Source organism: Pelodiscus sinensis, chromosome 6 (assembly GCF_052426305.1).
Source record: "Pelodiscus sinensis isolate ZL-2025 chromosome 6, ASM5242630v1, whole genome shotgun sequence".
Classification (NCBI taxonomy): domain Eukaryota; kingdom Metazoa; phylum Chordata; order Testudines; family Trionychidae; genus Pelodiscus; species Pelodiscus sinensis.
This window is the reverse complement of record NC_143057.1, coordinates 32,834,442-32,852,261: the sequence shown is the minus strand read 5'-3', so window position 1 is coordinate 32,852,261 and position 17,820 is coordinate 32,834,442. Positions and strand designations below refer to the sequence as shown.

At 44.3% G+C, this 17,820-nt stretch overlaps 1 protein-coding gene across 1 annotated transcript in view; it reads right to left on the bottom strand.

Annotated features, from left to right (window-relative positions):
- Positions 1 to 17,820, bottom strand: part of PGM5 (phosphoglucomutase 5) — a 103,659-nt gene that overhangs the window by 30,181 nt on the left and 55,658 nt on the right. Inside the window, exon 7 of the mRNA XM_075931677.2 lies at positions 11,422 to 11,537. Coding sequence (XP_075787792.1) covers positions 11,422 to 11,537 — 116 coding nt within the window. The remainder of the gene's footprint in view (positions 1 to 11,421; positions 11,538 to 17,820) is intronic.

The following is a 17,820-nucleotide window of genomic DNA, read 5'->3' as shown; positions in this document are numbered from 1 at the left end:
GCTTCTTACAATAGTCCGTAAATTCCATGCTATCGCTTAATAAGATTTCTCTTTTTCTACATTACGAAGATATACAGCTGTCACAATGTAAACTGATGCACTGCTGCTGCTCTACTAAGGCCACGTCTATCCATGCAACGCTGCAGTGGCACAGCTGTTCTGATACAGGAGCGGGCCAGAGCCAAGCCCCAAGCCCTGTAACAGCAGGAGAGGAGTCAGCAGGAGAGAGGGGCAGTGTCCTAGGAGGCCGGTGGAAGGGGACCTCCCCTGATCCGGCAAATTCTGTCATTTGGGACTGGTCAGGTCCCGAGATTGCCAGACCAGGAAGGTCCAACCTGTATAACTTATGTCTGTTCGGGGGTGGAATATTCAGATCCAAGAGTGAAATACACTTTGCCAACACAGACTGTAGCGTGGACACTGCCACAGTTAAGGCAGATTTGCAGAAATCTGTCACTGTAAAAACAATTACAATTGGTGGCAATCCCTCTCTCTCCTGTCCCATTCAACTCAGTGCAGTGTGAATTTCAGATACTAACTGTAATCACTAAAATGCTAACACAATTAAAGAGAAACAGAAGTATTAAATACAGATACCTACATTAACGTAATGTCAAGGCTGCATAAATTAAAACTTGAACAAAGTCAAGAAAAGCAAAAGTTAATGTTTCTAGAAGATATAACAAAACCCTTGCCTTGTGCAGATTATGGTATAGTATGTGAAGGTCATTGACACAAGAGACCAGAGAGCCAAACAGCACAACTGAATTTAAAAACTCCTTCAGGCAAGGAATGTGGACACCTTTGTATACTATAGGGCTTCACACGACAGAGGTCCAATCTTGGTTGGGGCATCTAGGTGCTGCTACTACAACACAATGGTGTCCCTTAGTTAGAGTCCTTGGGTGCTCCCATAATATGGTCTAGAGATATTAGTTCTGCCTCAGCGCAGGACAACTGGACATGAAGACTTCTCGAAGTCCCTTATAGCCCTACCTCTCTGATTTTATAATATAAATGCTAAATAATAAAAATAAATAGGTCTGGATAATTCTATGACCACTTGTAGCCCCATAATTTCACATCATAAAGTCAAGTAAATCTAATTTCCTAGGTAATAATTCCATTTATGAGCAGGCCCTATGAAAGGGTGGGACCAAGAGAGTCATTTGGTCCAGGCCTCAGGAGAAAAAGGGGCTCAAATTTTGACATTTGTCTACCAAGTCATTTCCATTTATTACACATCTTTCAGTTATAACAGAGACAACGAAAGAAGCTACATATACCTGGAAAAAATGATTTAAATCATTGTGGGACCATGGGCCTTCGCCAAATTTTCGGTCACATCCAAGTTTTCATCTGCATGACAGGAGTAGCTTCTGTGATTAGTGATTCTACATTATGAAACACTCTTTACAATCTTGCATAGTTTAGAGGTTTTGAAAATCACAATTCTGTTACTGTAAAGTGATTTTGCTTGGTCTGAGGGGGAGTTTAACCTTGAAATTAGATGTTTATCTCTGCATAGGAGATTTTCATATTCCTGTTTTTTCTTACCGTATTTTCCGGCGTATAGGGCGACTGGGTGTATAAGACGACCCCCTATCTTTTTAATTAAAAGATAGGGTTTCATCTTATACCCCAGCGCCCCTCCGCCTCCTTTGCTCCCGGTGTCCCTGGTCTGCTGGAGATGGTCCCCAGCAGACCAGAGGCACCGGGAGCAAAGCCGCCAGGAGCGCCTGGGCTGCCCCCCCCCCCCCCCGCCGGAGCCCCTCCGCGGCTTTGAAAGCCTCGGGGGAAGCCGGCGGGGGGGCATCCCAGGCGCGCATGGGCTGCGCCCCCGCCGGAGCCCCTCCGCGGCTTTGAAAGCCTCGGGGGAAGCCGGCGGGGGGGGCATCCCAGGCGCGCATGGGCTGCGCCCCCGCCGGAGCCCCTCCGCGGCTTTGAAAGCCTCGGGGGAAGCCGGCGGGGGGGGGCATCCCAGGCGCGCATGGGCTGCCCCCCCGCCGGAGCCCCTCCGCGGCGGCGCGGAGGGGCTCCGGCGGGGGGGCAGCCCATGCGCGCCTGGGATGCCCCCCCGCCGGCTTCCCCCGAGGCTTTCAAAGCCGCGGAGGGGCTCCGGCGGGGGCGCAGCCCATGCGCGCCTGGGATGCCCCCCCCGCCGGCTTCCCCCGAGGCTTTCAAAGCCGCGGAGGGGCTCCGGCGGGGGCGCAGCCCATGCGCGCCTGGGATGCCCCCCCGCCGGCTTCCCCCGAGGCTTTCAAAGCCGCGGAGGGGCTCCGGCGGGGGCGCAGCCCATGCGCGCCTGGGATGCCCCGCCGCCGGCTTCCCCCCAAGGCTTTCAAAGCCGCGGAGGGGCTCCGGCGGGGGGGCAGCCCATGCGCGCCTGGGATGCCCCCCCACCGGCTTCCCCCGAGGCTTTCAAAGCCACGGAGGGGCTCCGGCGGCGGGGCATCCGGCGTACAAGACGACCCCCGATTTTTGGGGGATGTTTTTTAACATCAGAGGTCGTCTTGTACGCCGGAATATACGGTATGTGTCTTTGCATAAAATAACCATATCAAGCTCAGTTGTAAGGTATCTCTTCGTCCAGTGTTTTAGATTCACCTTTAAAAGCTTTTTTTGTGATAATAAACTTTTAATTCTAGTTGTTTAATAGACAGCATATCTAATCCGGCAATCGTCCCATGTTCATATTTATAACAACGCACCAGTTATTAGAATAATTTAATAATGGGAACATGTTAGCAGACAAAATTTCAAGACTTTAAAATAAGGCTATAAGGGACGTAGTAAATAACACCCCCAAATCATTATTACATAATATTAATTGCGAAGTACATACACTTATAATTTTGAATAACCAATAGCCTTTAGCGAATTCATTTATTGTGTGTTACCATGTTTTAAAAGAACCCTTTTATAAAAATGAAGCCAAGATTTGAAAGTAGTGCAAATAAGAGAAAGCAAAAGCAACAGAGTGAAGCAGCAGTTAAGAGTTTAAAGCCAATAACATCATTTCTGGTAGAAAAGATGCCTCAGCCATTAGACAGTGACCATGCTGACAGTGACACTTCCAGTTCTGATGATGAAAACTTTGTACCCACAAATGACATTTCAATGTCACTGCCTCACAATGAGGAGGTCGTTAATCAAAGACACAGAAATTACCAACAGCGGAATCTACACTCGACTTAGAGACTATGAGGGCAGAAAATGAGAACATTGGAGATGCTGCGCAGCAAGAGCAAGAACTCGGACTAGCACAGGACACAGTGTAATAACAGTGGCGTCAGAACCTGATATTGGACTTCTTGATAAGAACAATGTTGCTCAAATGCACTCATTTCTCAAGGTTAGTTGTTTTCAGATTCCAAATACCATACGGAAAGATGCTGAAAATCATGTTTTTCCCACTCGTTTACGGACAAAAACTCTTCCAAATGGAGAGATCTACACAAGAGACTGGCTCTGCTAGAGCATGGAAAAGCAGGCTCTCTACTGTGTACCCTGTTTCATTTTTAGCAGTAATACTTCAAATGTATCAGTACCGTCAAATCCAGCTGATTGGAGCATCAGTAGAGGTTGGAGGAAGTTGAAAGACCGAATACCTGCATATGAAACTTCAGTATCGTATAAAGATAACTGTGTTACATGTGAATCAGCTAGTAGAGCAGCACTAACTGACAGTTCAATTGAAAACTTACTCCTGAGTGAAATAAACACAGAAACTGATAACTGGAAAGTATTCCTGGAGCGCATATTGAATGTCATTCTTTTTTTTCCTGAATGGGGATTGGCTTTGCTTTGGTTCCAGTGTTTTGCTTGCAGTGGAAACTCCCAATTAAAAGTTACATTTTTAGTATACATGATAATGGTACAATGACTTAATTGTTAATAAATAAATGTGTCGCAAGTGTTCATTTTCATATATTCTTTTGGTTTTAGTATGACCCTATGGATGAGAAGTTAGATATGTGGCCTCTAAACTCAAAGTTGCCCAGGACTCTGTCATTCTCTGGGAGAGCCTGTTCATCAGAAGATCAGAAAGAAGCCTCAGCATAACTCCATCTATGACAGTATGGGCTAGACCAGCCATGGCCAACTCGTGGCTCGTGAGCTGCATGCGGCTCTTGCCCCACAAAAGTGCGGCTCGTGAAGCCGCTCCTGCACGCTCCCCAAATGACCCCTGCTGGCTCCCCCTCCACCTCCCCCCGTGCTTACCGAGTTGGAGCTGCGGGGTTTTCAAAAAATGGCACCCAAGAGGGCAGCTGTCTTAAAGGGGCAGCCTCCTTTTAAAAAAAAATTGTTTTTAATTTTTTTGTTTTTGCTTGACCATTCTGTTCTGGGGGGCCTTTTTTTTTTTTTTTTGGCTTGACAATTCTGGTGTGGCTCTTTGCATTTTTTCCGCCACTGTTTTGGCTCTCATTGTTAAATGGGTTGGCCATTCCTGGGCTAGACAAAACTGCCGGGCCCTTGCACTGAAACATCAAGTATTAGGCTTTCAGATATTACAATTACAGGGTGGGGGTGTGAACAGACCCTCCAATATCTACAGTATTAGCAACAGAGGCAGGATGAACTAACTGCACCAATGATTTGATCTGCTATGACAGATCAAACATTCCTTTGCTACATAAACTTCTACACAGCACGACCTGTTAGAGACACACAGTAAAATTTGTACATTAGTCATTCAGCAAAATGCTCTGTACAACATCCTATCTCTATGATATCTGAACTAGATACTAAAAGTGAGTTGCACTTTGATTTACCAAGTACTTCATGTGCATTTTACTGAACCAAAATGGTCCAGTGAAACATGGGCACAGGAATTTTTGGAACAGCCTCGGGATGTTCCAAGCTTTATCTTGGCATGGCCTGAGCTCATAAATCTCCATGAAGAGGGGTGAGTGTATACATGTATCATTCTTCTGATCCACTTAGCAGCTTTGGCATGCGCTGTGACCTTTGCATGTCCTTCAAGAGGACAAACAACTTGGTGTCACTATGGGAAAAGGAAAAGGAGGAAAGAAAAGTGGTAGCAAAAGCATGGACAGAAAACTGAAAGCAATGAGAATTCTCCAGAGTTGAAAGGTTACCAGTAAAAATACCAGCCTGTTCCGAGGTACAGCTATAATTGTGTGTGTATAGGTGGAGTCCTTTTCATTTAAATAAAAATGAACCCTACTGAACCACTGGCATCTCTCAAAACCTGTTGGTCATTCTCTCTCATCTCTTAATGCTTATTTCCCTTCCTCAGCATTTCTGTCAACCATAGGTTTATTTACTATTTGCATGCATGTTTGTTTTATTTATTGCCTTTATTTAAAAAAAACAACAACATTCCTTCTGCTTCTGCTAGCTGAATGTGTACTTAGCTTACTATACCTCTGGTTTTCTTCACTTTCTAACTCTTAGTTATTCCTAATTGACCTAATTGGAAAACATACTATGTTATAGATGAAGCCAGTTGCCTTTTCCCACCTCAGTTCAACTAATGGTATATTTACTTTTGTAACACCAATGTCTCTGGACAGACTATCGGCATTGATCAAAGCTGGGACCTCTAGACCCCTACTGCCTGAGCTAAAAGATCAACCCCGCTTACCCAAGGTTGTAGCACGCTGTCTCTGAGTTGACCACCACCCACCACTGAAGGGACAGAGTGCCTTACTGAGCAGACATGACTTACACTTTGGTTTATACATTTCGTATCATGCTAATCATTTGTCCGGTAGCCAGGGATCAGCAGATGGATATGGAGGAATACAAGATCTGCACTATTTTTATAACCTGGTCAAATTAAAGATGCACAACGACAACAACGTATGCCCTCTATTTCAAGGGTTTTAACACTAGTATTGCTGCTTCCATCTTGTTGAGGTCAACATACCACAACCCTAGATTTAATTCTTCCTTTGAAAAACCCTGAAACACTAGTAAATTCTGGCCTGTGTTTCAGTGAAGAGATTGGCAGGGAAAGCAGGAAGGGGAGCTTAATAGAAGAGATAACAAATTTGTCTCTGTCTGTCCTCTTACATTGAACTAACTTTTGACATGCTTAATTCAAGTAATAACAACTGTTTAGGACTTTTGTCTAAATAAAAGGCAGGTTTGCTTGGTTTTCATTGTTAGCATGTTATACATTTCTCGATACAAGAATGGTAAGGCAGAAGACGACTATGAACAGATTCAAATTAAACTATTTGAAATAAAATGATCATTGCAGATTTTCATTCTCAATCAGCTACTCAATTTAAACAGTCCAAATACCTTGCAGTTTGACACAGAAGTGTAATCCCATATATAGAATGAGCTTGCAAAGAGCATCAAATGGCACAAAAATTGTCCTAGTCTAATGGATTTGGTATTGTAAGCTGTCTGGGGCAGAGACTGTCTCTTATTATGTGTTTGTACCTTGCCTACATAAGAACATAAGAATGGCCGTACTGGGTCAGACCACAGGTCCATCTAGCCCAGTATCCTGTCTGCCGACAGTGGCCAGCACCAGGTGCCCCAGAGAGGGTGGACCGAAGACAATGATCAAGCGATTTGTCTCCTGCCATCCCTCTCCAGCCTCTGACAAACAGAGGCCAAGGACACCATTATATCCCCTGGATAATAGCCTTTTATGGACCTAACCTCCATGAATTTATCCAGCTTCTCTTTAAACTCTATTATAGTCCTAGCCTTCACAGCCTCCTCTGGCAAGGAGTTCCACAGGTTGACAACACGCTGTGTGAAGAAGAACTTCCTTTTATTAGTTTTAAACCTGCTACCCATTAATACAATAGGGCCCCAATACTGAGTAAGAGCTCAGAGTACTATCTCAATAGATAAATTAAATCATCATCTTCATCATCTGAAATCAAATAAATATTTTATAGTCAATTCTATCAGGGACATCATTTCTCTAAATATAATTTTTAAAAACAAAACCAAACTGAAAAAATATTTAGCCATAATAGAAAATTATTTTGTTTGCAAATTTGTTAAATTCTTCCTCTACCAATGGTCCACAGCTTACTGACATTTTAAGGAAACTAAGATTTTTGGGGCCACATTCTTATCTTTATGTACAAAATTCTATAATGATCTTTATTTCTCACATGTCAAATGTCAAGCATACAGCACCGAAGCAGCAGGTTATAGAAGAAGTTCCCAACAATATGTGGGAAGAAACTGAATATGCATTTTATAACATAAAATAGACAGAAGAGCCCATGAAGAAAAGGAAAGAATTGTTTAACTCGCTGTTCTGCCAACAATGATAGGCAGAGCAGAGAGCTGGTCAATGACAAAAAACAGATGAAGAAAAAATTGCTGTCACCCAGAGAACAATGGAAAGATGAAAGTGCAAGATATTCTACAATCACATACTGAATGAGGAGATCAGAAGGCATACAGAGGTGACTGATGTAGTGCAGGGAATGTATGATGCAAAGCAAAACTGGGTGGGTCATGTAGTCTGCAGACATGACAATAGTTGAGCAGCCCGCATTAGTGACTGGATCCCCAGAGACCACGAACCACAACTAGACAGATTGAAAATGCACTGGGCCAATCTCTTGACAAAACTCTTTGGCAAGAAATGGAATGGTGTGGCATTGACTTGCATTTGTGGAGGGATGGATGAGGACAAGTTGAATAAAGATGACTCTGTTACATGATTTAAGATAATGGAATTTGCAGTCCAGTCTGCATCAGGACTATTCACCAAGGCTCAAGGAGTGGACCATCCCTGTCTGAGTCAGTGAGCAGTCACTCCGCCTCACTACACCCACCTGGCTCAGTCGCACACAGGGAATCAGCTACAGTTCAGGGGCTCAGGCCTGCGGTCAGGCCAAGCACACAGTCAGAATGCCAGGTTCTCACTCGGGGCAGGCAGCAATAGTTCAGGGAGTCGGGCCCAGGTTCAGGCTGAGCCTTGAAATATACAGCCCTAGGTCAGGGTGGTGCAATCAGTCGGGTCTACTTAATATAATACACGGTTGAGAGCAGAGAGCCAACAAGTGCAGGTGTTTTTCCTAGAGAAGCGGGAGAGGGTAGAGACTTCCACTCATGGACTGGAGTGGCGGGGGGGAGAGGGCAGGACGGGACATACACGCAGGCCCACTCACTCCACTGTGTCCCGGAGCAGGGCCTTAACAGCGGCAGAGCGCTCTGCCACTGGATCAGCGGGGATCCTGACCACAACACGCTGACTCACAGGCACTGTTTTACTGCTTGATATATTAATTGCATATTAACTGTGTATTATATATTAATTAATGTTATGTAACATACAGCCAGGAGCGGCTGGAGGCCGGCTGCGGCAGCTGGAGCCCCAGGCGGAACGCACAATCAGTGCCCCGGCCTGCAGGGCCGTCAATGGACTGACGTCATCGGCGGGTGCCCCCGTGACGTCATCATCGGGCATCCCGGGCGGCGGCACCCTAGGAGGCGGCCAAGTCACAGGTCGCCCCTGCATACAGCTCTTTAGGCTTTATAGCAATAGAGCAGAGGTGGGGAACCCTGGCTTGCTTGGACCCAGCTCCTGAGGCTTAGACCCCACCCTAGCACTGGAGAGCCCACACAGACACACTTACCCTGTGGGGAAGCAGCAGTGGGGGAGAGTTGGAGCGCACAAAATCTAGTAGGCTGGGCTCCCCTAGGCTCTGGTGTGTGAGGGGAATGTGGGGAGTGTCTTTCTGATTCTCAGTTAGCGGACACATCAGTGAGAATTTGTTTTGCTTTTTTTTTTTTTTGCTTCTCAGTTGTGTGCAGCCCCCGACTGATTTTTCTGTGGGTCAGCAGCCCCTGACCCAAAAAAAGGTTCCCCACCCCTGCAACAGAGCTTCTTCTTCACCTTTCTTAGCTTTTCTTCCTATTAAGTTTGTGGCAGAAAGTCTCTGGTGTTGCTGATATACAGAATAATAGAATAGAATACTAGAACTGGAGGGGAACCTTGCGGGGTCATTGAGTCCAGTCCCCTGCCCTCACAGCAGGACCAAGCACTGTTTAGATAATCCCTGACAGGTGTCTATCTAACCTGCTCTTAAATATCTTCAGAGATGGAGATTCTACAACACCCTAGGCAATTTATTCCAGTGTTTAACCACCCTGACAGTTAGGAAGTTTTTCCTAAACCTCCCTTGTTGCAGTTAAAGCCCATTGCTTCTTGTCCTGTCCTCAGAGACCAAGGAGAACAATTTTTCACCCTCCTTCTTGTAACACCCTTTTAGATACTTCAAAACTGCTATCATGTCCCCTCTTAGTCATCTCTTTTGTAAACTAAACAAGCCCAATTCTTTCAGTCTTCCCTAATAGGTCATGTTTTCTAAACCTTTTAATCATGTTTGCTGCTCTTCTCTGGACCTTCTCCAATTTCTCCACATCTTTCTGGAAACGTGGGGCCGAGAACTGGACACAATACTTGAACTGAAGCCTAATCAGTGCAGAGTAGAGCAGAAGAATAGAGTAGAAGAATTACTTTTCATGTCTTGCTCTAGGTTTATTGATAAGAAGGACATGTGAGACCGAATCAAATGCTTTACGAAAGTCTAGGTATCTGTGAGAGTGGGTGAGTGAGAGAGAAAAATAGTGAAAATTAGATGCAGCATTTGCCAAGGTGGATATAAGCAAGATAAATTATACACACAGATTTCCTAATTCTGGTTAATAAATTGCTGATGAAACTTAGATAAGAATTGCTGCTGCTGCTGCCGCCACCTTCCTCTAAGCTGCGTCTTGGATATTACTCATAATACCAGCAAATTACTAACCTCATCTGACAAACTTCCTTCACTACTACAAAAATGGAAGAAGATTTTCATGCATTGGTTCAACTCCAAGATTAGCTGCCAGAAAACAAGGGAAACATGGCCCTATGGTATGTTTTCAAAATCTTTTGTCCTTTTATAGCAGAAAATGTGCTTTTATTTACTGACCACAGCAAAACTACTTTTTGTTACAACACCAGGGGATTGCAGTATTTAGGAACTACAGCAAGGTTATATTACCTGGACACAGAACTGTTTACTCTTAAGTGCTATTAGGTTAGTATTTCAATAAATGTGATAATTTAGATGTGGATCTGTAAAACCCATCTTGCTTTTACAGAGTGGCAAGGTCACTGTGTTGGACAACTGGATGGTAGATTCCTGTAAGTACAAAATTCTGCAAATTAAAGAACTGCCAATTTTCCTATCTCTAGAGTGAGGTAATTAAAGATAAACTCTTAACACAGACTCAAGTTCCCAGTGCTAGCAGAAATTGGTGAAGGGCAATGTAGTCTAGAACAGTGTGTGTCATCCTTTTTTATAAAGTATCCCTTTTAAAAAAAGTTATAAGTACCCCCAATACCTACAGTTTTCAGACACACAAAATTTTGTTCTACCGTTGCAACACATTTGTTTAAACAACTTAATCGTAGCTGGGCAGGCAATGACATTTTTGGATGTAAAAAGTACAAAAATAATAAAGCGCTGTGAAACTTAAAACAAAAATTCAGTTTTCTCCAAATTTCAATTGTGCTGATGTACCCCCCCAGACTTCTCTCAAGTACCCCTAAGGGTACTCATACAGTGACTGAGAAACACCGATTCCAAGCATCAAATAACTTCCTAGAATTCTTATAAAATAAAATTTATTTACAGACGAACTGTGTACCTATTTAGATGTACTTCTATGCTAAAACCCTTATAAGAAAACCAATATTTTTTAAAGAAGAACTGCAGTGAGGTGCACTCTTCAACACATTTAGGAATAAGAAAAAGATAAACACGCAGTGGAGTTTATTCCCCTCTGTTCCAATACATTTAAATGAAAGATGTATAAACTGTATAGACAGATGCTTCACATGTTTGGAGAATATGCTGGAGCTAGCAAGCCTGTGTTCCTAGCAGGCTACTCAATCTTTGGGCAAACGTGGCAACTGACTGGAGGACATTCAGGTAGTTTTATTAGAGTTCTTTCTGTCACCAGAACTATTGGAAAACTGGACTAGATCCCAAAGAGACACACCTGCAACAGGTTCAATTTAATGTACAGAGCCTGATAATTAATATATAGACCCTCACAATGACCATATACATATGCACACAATCCATCAAATTGCTAGCAAGCGACTGAAAATTGTTTTTGCAGTAAGACCAGGAGAAATTTTTCTGGGTCCTATACTGTTCTCGGATGGAATGGATGGAAGGAGTTTGGCCTACTGTTTTTGCTACTGAAACTCTTATATTTCGTTATGTAGCACCCAGAGCTTAAAGGTTACCAATCCCAACATGAACCTTTGAGAGTCCACTAGCCAGTCATGCCATGGAATTAATTTGTTAAGTCTTCCTACCTGTTAATGAAGAGATTAGTGCCCATTAGCCTACAAGAGAATATGCAGAGTTAAGGCTCAAAGGAAAATGTTGTCTCTGGATTTCTTACCAGTGCCAAAGCTTTCTTCTCCACAAAGCGAACATCGTCCAGAATCCATCAGATTTGAGAAAAACCTCCAGCCTGTTGGCGTTTCATACACAGGAACTTTCAGTGATTTTGCCACCCTAAAAAAAAAAAAAAAAAAACACAACAAAACACGAAAACAAAGAAACCCCACCATGATTAAGACTGTGCATTCATTTAGATGTGGATTTGAGATTTCAGCTGCTAAAGGGGAAAGATGTTCTGGATCTTTACCACAATGGACTTTGGCATAAACAAATGGGAATGAATGCAAGAACATCATATGCGTCAAAGCCTTGGTGATCTGCTTCACCTTGCTTTAGCTGCAGGCACAAAAACATGAGTCTCTCTGAACAGTTTAATAAAAAGTTAGACATATCCTTTTGTCGGGCTAACACCAAAGAAGAATCCACAAGGCATCTCTCTCTGATCAAAGTCCAATTCTGTGCTATCAAATCAATACTCTCCAGTTCCTGTCATGGAGTCAGCCTCTTGCAAATGCCAGGAAAGAAAAGGAACTCCAGCCCATCCAGACCCAAACTAAGGTTATAGTCTGGTAGGTCTTCCATGCTCTCAGGCAACCCTATCCCTCTTTTTAGTCCTCCAGGGCACAGTCTTTATTATTAAATATGTATAGTATAATAGCACCCACAGGTACCAATTGCGATGGGAACTCCATTGTGATACATGTAGTACAAACACCAAAACAGATAATCCTTATCCCCGAGGAAGGACCTTGGAGATCAACTTGTTTTCCACTGGCAGAGTTCCTAGAGCAGCGGTTCTTAACCTGGGAGTAATTACCCCTCTAGGGGTAATATGACACATTTCAGGGGATACTAAAGTTTAAAATACAATAGGTGTTCAGCTTTGTTCAACGTAATGTATGAGAAAACAAAATACATTCAAAATGATTAATTGTCATTTTCTTTTTGTCTATTCCCATTTAAAAACAGAGGAGGGTGTAATTCTGGTTTATTGGTTAAGCTTAAGGGTAACTGTGCCAAAGAGGTTAAGAACCACTGTCCTACATCCTCTCCAAGAAACAGAGACAAAGATCCCTTACACAGGCTGAACACAGGAAAAGTACATATAATCGTTAAATCCCCTTCTCACGCCAAAGGAAGGGTTGGCAGAATCTGTGGATGCCTCCTGCTCCAGGGAAAAGCAGAGACATACAATCAATTTTCAACTCCTGTTTTGTAGCAGAAGAGCACAAAGAGCAGTCTTTAAACTCCCTTCTTGTTGCAAAGGGTGAAGTAGAATATAAACCAGCCAGCCAGGCCTGAGCTCTGGTCAGCAGCCTGATTCTTGATCCATCCGTAGCAACTATCTTCCCGCCCTTTATAACTGCTCCAGGTGCCTTTCTGGGAGGCTAATAAGGCCTGGCTGATGCAGAGTTCTGTCTATTAACACTTGCCTCTCCACTAAGGCTTTTTATGTCTGACACAGCTCTGTTCCTGTGAGGGGTGGGCTGATCCACCAGCAGCCAGGTTATGTCATACTCCAATTCTTACAATTTAGATGTGAATCAAAGTGATACATTCATTTTAAGGAATGGTCTTTTTCAGAAGGGGATAAAATAGATTCTTTTCTTTCGTAAATCAAGCATCAAAAGGTAGAATTTTCAAAATGTGCCTAAGGGTATGTCTAGACTACATCCCTCTGTCGCCAGAGGGATGTAAATTAGACATACTGACATTGCAAATGAAGTGGGGATTTAAATCTCCCGCACTTCATTTGAATAAAATGGCCGCCGCGATTTGCCAAGTCAGCAGTTTTACTGCAAAAACCAGCTGTCAAGACGGGGATCGGGCGACAAAGAAAGCCTTTGTCGGCTGATCCCTTATGACTCATAAAATTCCTATTGAAAGTAAGAAAGGTTGATGTCTTCAGGGCTGCAGAGAGACTTGCTGGGCTCCTAAGCAAGGTGGGATGGGACTCAGCTCCATGCTGCCGGAAGGGATAGGGCCTCACAGGAAGAGAGGCAGGGGTAAGGATAACCTCCCCCAGTCAGCCCTTCAGGGGTGCCCAGAGTGCACCGTGTGGGGCTCCTTCAGTGATTTAAAGGGACCAGTGCTCTGGTAGCCAGAAACCCTGAGCCCTTTCAAAACTGCCATAAGAGCTCTATGGAGATAGAGAGTTTTGTATTTGCATCTGTATCCGCAAAAATGTCGATTTGGATGGCCACGGATATAAAATGGATATCGACAGATTTTCAGGGTTCTAGACGCAAACTTTGTATTCACATCTGTAGCCTCAATAATGAGTTGCATATATCTGCATTCACGGACGCGGATACCCACGAATTTGCAGGGCTCTAATCGCCAGGCCCCAAAGCAGCCTCCACCCCCCGGTCAGCAGTCTTGGATGCCTTTACAGTCAGGTCTACATTTAAACAGCTGCACCAGTGCAGCTGTGCCACAGTACAGTAGCACTTTAGTGAAGTTGATTTTTCACATCCCTGAGCAGCAGAGTTATATTGATGTATGTTTATACTGGCTTAGACACTTAGGCTCTTTTGAAAACCTGACCCAAAATTTCTGACCTGTTAATTGTCACCAGTTTCCTAGCAAAGAGATCCAGTTACTTTTCCAAACTCCCAGTTCAGAACACCATTTTTGTATTTATTAATTAAATCTCAAATAAAGTGTTTTTCTTAGGAGATTCTTTGATCCTTCAATACTCAAAAAACTTCATTAAAATTAAAGGGGCACTTGCAATTTGAAATCTGCACAAATTAAAGTGGTTTTGGTTATCCATATTCCCCTTAAACCGCTTGCCAGCTTTTATGATTAAATAATATTTTCTTTCAAAAAAGATATTCTGCCTCCTTGCATTATAGAAGTGTCACACTAAACAAGGAGAACTGACTATACCGAAGGAAACAGCAAAGCTTGATATACACATAGTGCTGCCAAAAGCACAAAGTAAACAAAATGAATAAAAGTATTTTGTTTCTCTCACCTAATTTATACTCATTTTTGCTGTTATTTGCCACAACAGGGCTAACAAAGCTCCCTTTAAAGTCAACATAAACATTAAAAAAAGTTTCTAATCTGCATTTTTTTTCCTCAATCAGATAAACACATAAGATCCCTTACTTTTCTTCTTCCTTCAGGAGTCAAACCAAAGATAATAAACAACAAACAAAGAAAACAGAAGGGCTACTTTCTGAGGTCTTGAATTAGAACAGGTTGGTATAATGGGAGAGAACTGACAACAGCTGTAGCAACTGCAGCCCCCTGCTCTGCCCCACCAGCTCCCAGCATTGCCCTAGTGCGGCTGGAACTTGCTAGCGCCAGACTGTCCCCATCCACTACCCTTCCTCCCAGGACCCCTCCCTTTTCTGGGACCCCCGGCAAAGAGGGCCTCCTTAAACTTAGCACTGACGCCACCCTTGACTCTCCATCATCCCTCACCCCCCAAACATCTCCTCTCCACACAAGGATTCACTTGTAAAAAAAAAATTTGATTCGGGGCCCATACACACTAATTTGTTCTGGGCCCCACATCCTCCTAGACACTACCCTGCTTACAACACTCTTTCCAATACACCCCAAAATAATGTTTGCTTATTTTTGCAACAGTGGCACACTGTTGACTTTTCTTAAGTTTGTGTTCCCCTAGGAGTATGGCACTATTTAAAATCCGACCCTGTTGTATTCATTCATTAGGATATCAAGACCTGACAGAGTCTTTGTAGCATCACGTCTGATGTCCTATATAACACTAGCCATAGAATGTTCCCAAAAGTAATTACTATGTCAATCTCTTAGAAAAAAATCCAATATTGATTTTAAAATGATCAGTGATGGAGAGCCCATCATGACTCTTGGAAAATTGTTCCAATGGTCATTTATTTTTTGTTAAATATGTATGCCTATTTCCAGTGCGACATTTATCTAGTTTCAACTTCCAACTATTGAGTTGTGTTGTATTTTTCTGTGCAAGACTGAAGAGCCCAATATTATTTTTTGTTTTTTATTTAGATATGTACAGTCTGCAATCAAGTCACCCCTTAATCTTCTTTTTGTTAAGCTACATAGATTCAAAGAGGTCAGTCACTACAAGGCATACGTTTGAATCTGTTAATCATTCTTGTGGCTCTTCTCTGAACACTCTCCAGTTTGTCAACATTTTCTTGAACTGTGGGCACCAAAACTGGACACAGTATTCCAGCAGCAGTCCCACTAGTGCCAAATACAGAAGTAATATAACCTCTTTATTCCACTTGCAATTCTTCTGTTTGTGCATCCCAGGGGCGAAAGTAACTTACATTTCTTACAGGCGCTGTCCTACTGCAACTCTCTCTATTTCCTGGGATAGAACCCTCCATCCTGTAAGCATGTCAGTTCTTAGTTGAATACTTTTACATTCAGTTATATTAAAATGCATATTGCTTGCTTGCACATAGCTTATCAAGCAAAATATAGAGCGCCCTGTATTAGTGACCTGTCCTCTTTATTATTTACCATTCCCCCCATTTTTTGTGTAATCAAGAAACTTCGTTGCTGACAATTTTATGTTTTATTTTAGCTCCTTGATAAAAGAGTTAAATAGTGTAGGTCCAAGAACCAGCCACTGCAGGACCTCACTGGAAACATACCTGCTCAGTGACTGCACATTTTGAGTCAGGCAGGGTGAATCCTTTGCCCTGTGTGCCAGTCCACCAATGCCAAGCTGCCCTAAAATCAGCCTACCTGGCCATTGGAGGAATTTCCCCACTACAAATGCCACTGGTGGCACAGAACGGCCATAATGGCTCCTATGCCATCCCCCGCTCCCTGAAGACAGACAGCATGATGCGTGTGTGTGTATATAAGGGGGGGGGGGGGGAGTAGAAAGACATCCCAGAGCAGGGATTAGGCTGATTTGGCCGATTCTCCGGAATGGGGCCCCGCACCTAAGGGGGCTCCCGCTCCCGGGTGCGCAACGCACGTGCAGTGCCACCCCAGGTACGCAATGCCCCGGGCGTGCGACGCATGTGTGGAGCCACCCGGGGCCCCGCGCATGCTCGGCCCTGCCCCCGGAATCGGGCCCCACGCTTGCTAAAGCCAGCCCCGACTGTGAATAATATAAAAATGTCTAAATCACTTTCATTCCGTTTCAGAATGCAATGAGTTTAATTTATAGGAGATTTTCACAAAAGGTTTAAATCAAATTTTTGCTTCAAAATTTTTCTTTTAAAAAAATAGTTTGGCTTCCGTTTACCGTTTTCCATTTTTTCCCACCTCCCTTTTCCACTTGCCACTGAAAAAGAAGTGAGGGGAAAGGGAAGCAGAAAACTAAAGACTTAAACTGAAAGCATGGTTATGTTTTTCATTTTTGTCAGAAAAAAATTAAAAGTTTGAAAAACATTTTTCATTAATTTTTTTAACTTTTTTAAAAAAGGCATTTTTATTAATTTTTTTTATCTGAAAAACTGCAAGCAGCTTTAGCTCTGAACTTGCAAGGGACTCCACATGGGCAGCTACAGATATCCATGGGGCTGTAGGCACTGGGGCCTACCTACTTTCAGTCATCTGCAGAATCAAGGACTAAACTGCCCCAGGCATCCTAGCACATGGCTCCTCCAAACAGGAAACAAGAAGCAACTATGCACTAAGAGAGCCATCCCTTCCCAACTCCTACTCCTCCCTCCCCCCCAGCCAAAAAAAAGCCACGCCCAAAAAAACCTTGTCTTTTCATTGTAGAACATAGAAACGATGCAAAGTACAGGCAGTCCCCGAGTTACACGGATCCGACTTATGTCGGATCCGCAGTTACGAAGGGGGCCCTCTCCCTGGTCTCCAGCAGACCAGGGAGAGGAAGCAAAGCGGCGGAACATGCGGGCAGCGGACAGCCCAGACGCGTCTGGGCTGTCCGCTGCCAGCGTGTTCCGCCGCTTTGCTCCCCGTCCCCCTGGTCTGCAGACCAGGGGGACGGGGAGCAAAGCAGAGCAAAGCCGCGGAGCCCAAGGGCAGCAGGACAGCCACGGCGCGTCTGGGCTGTCCCGCTGCCCCCGTGCTCCGTGGCTTTGCTCCGGACGCCTGTGGTACAGCAGCTGGGGCGCTGCCGGTTGGTCCCATAGCGCCGCTCTGGGCGCTACTGGACCAACCCGGCAGCACCCCAGCTGCTCTGCCCCAGGCGTCCTGATTCAGCCACTGCTGGTCAGTTTCAGCAGCGGCTGAATCAGGACGGCTGGGGCAGAGCAGCTTGGGTGCTGCTGGGTTGGTCCAGTAGCGCAGAGGAGCGGCCGCGCTACTGGACCAACCCAGCAGCACCCGAGCTGCTCTGCCCCAGGCGTCCCCAAGTCAGCCGCTGCTGAAACTGACCAGTGGCTGACTACAGGAAGCCCCTGCCCCGGGCTTCCTGGAATCAGCCGCTGATCAGTTTCAGCAG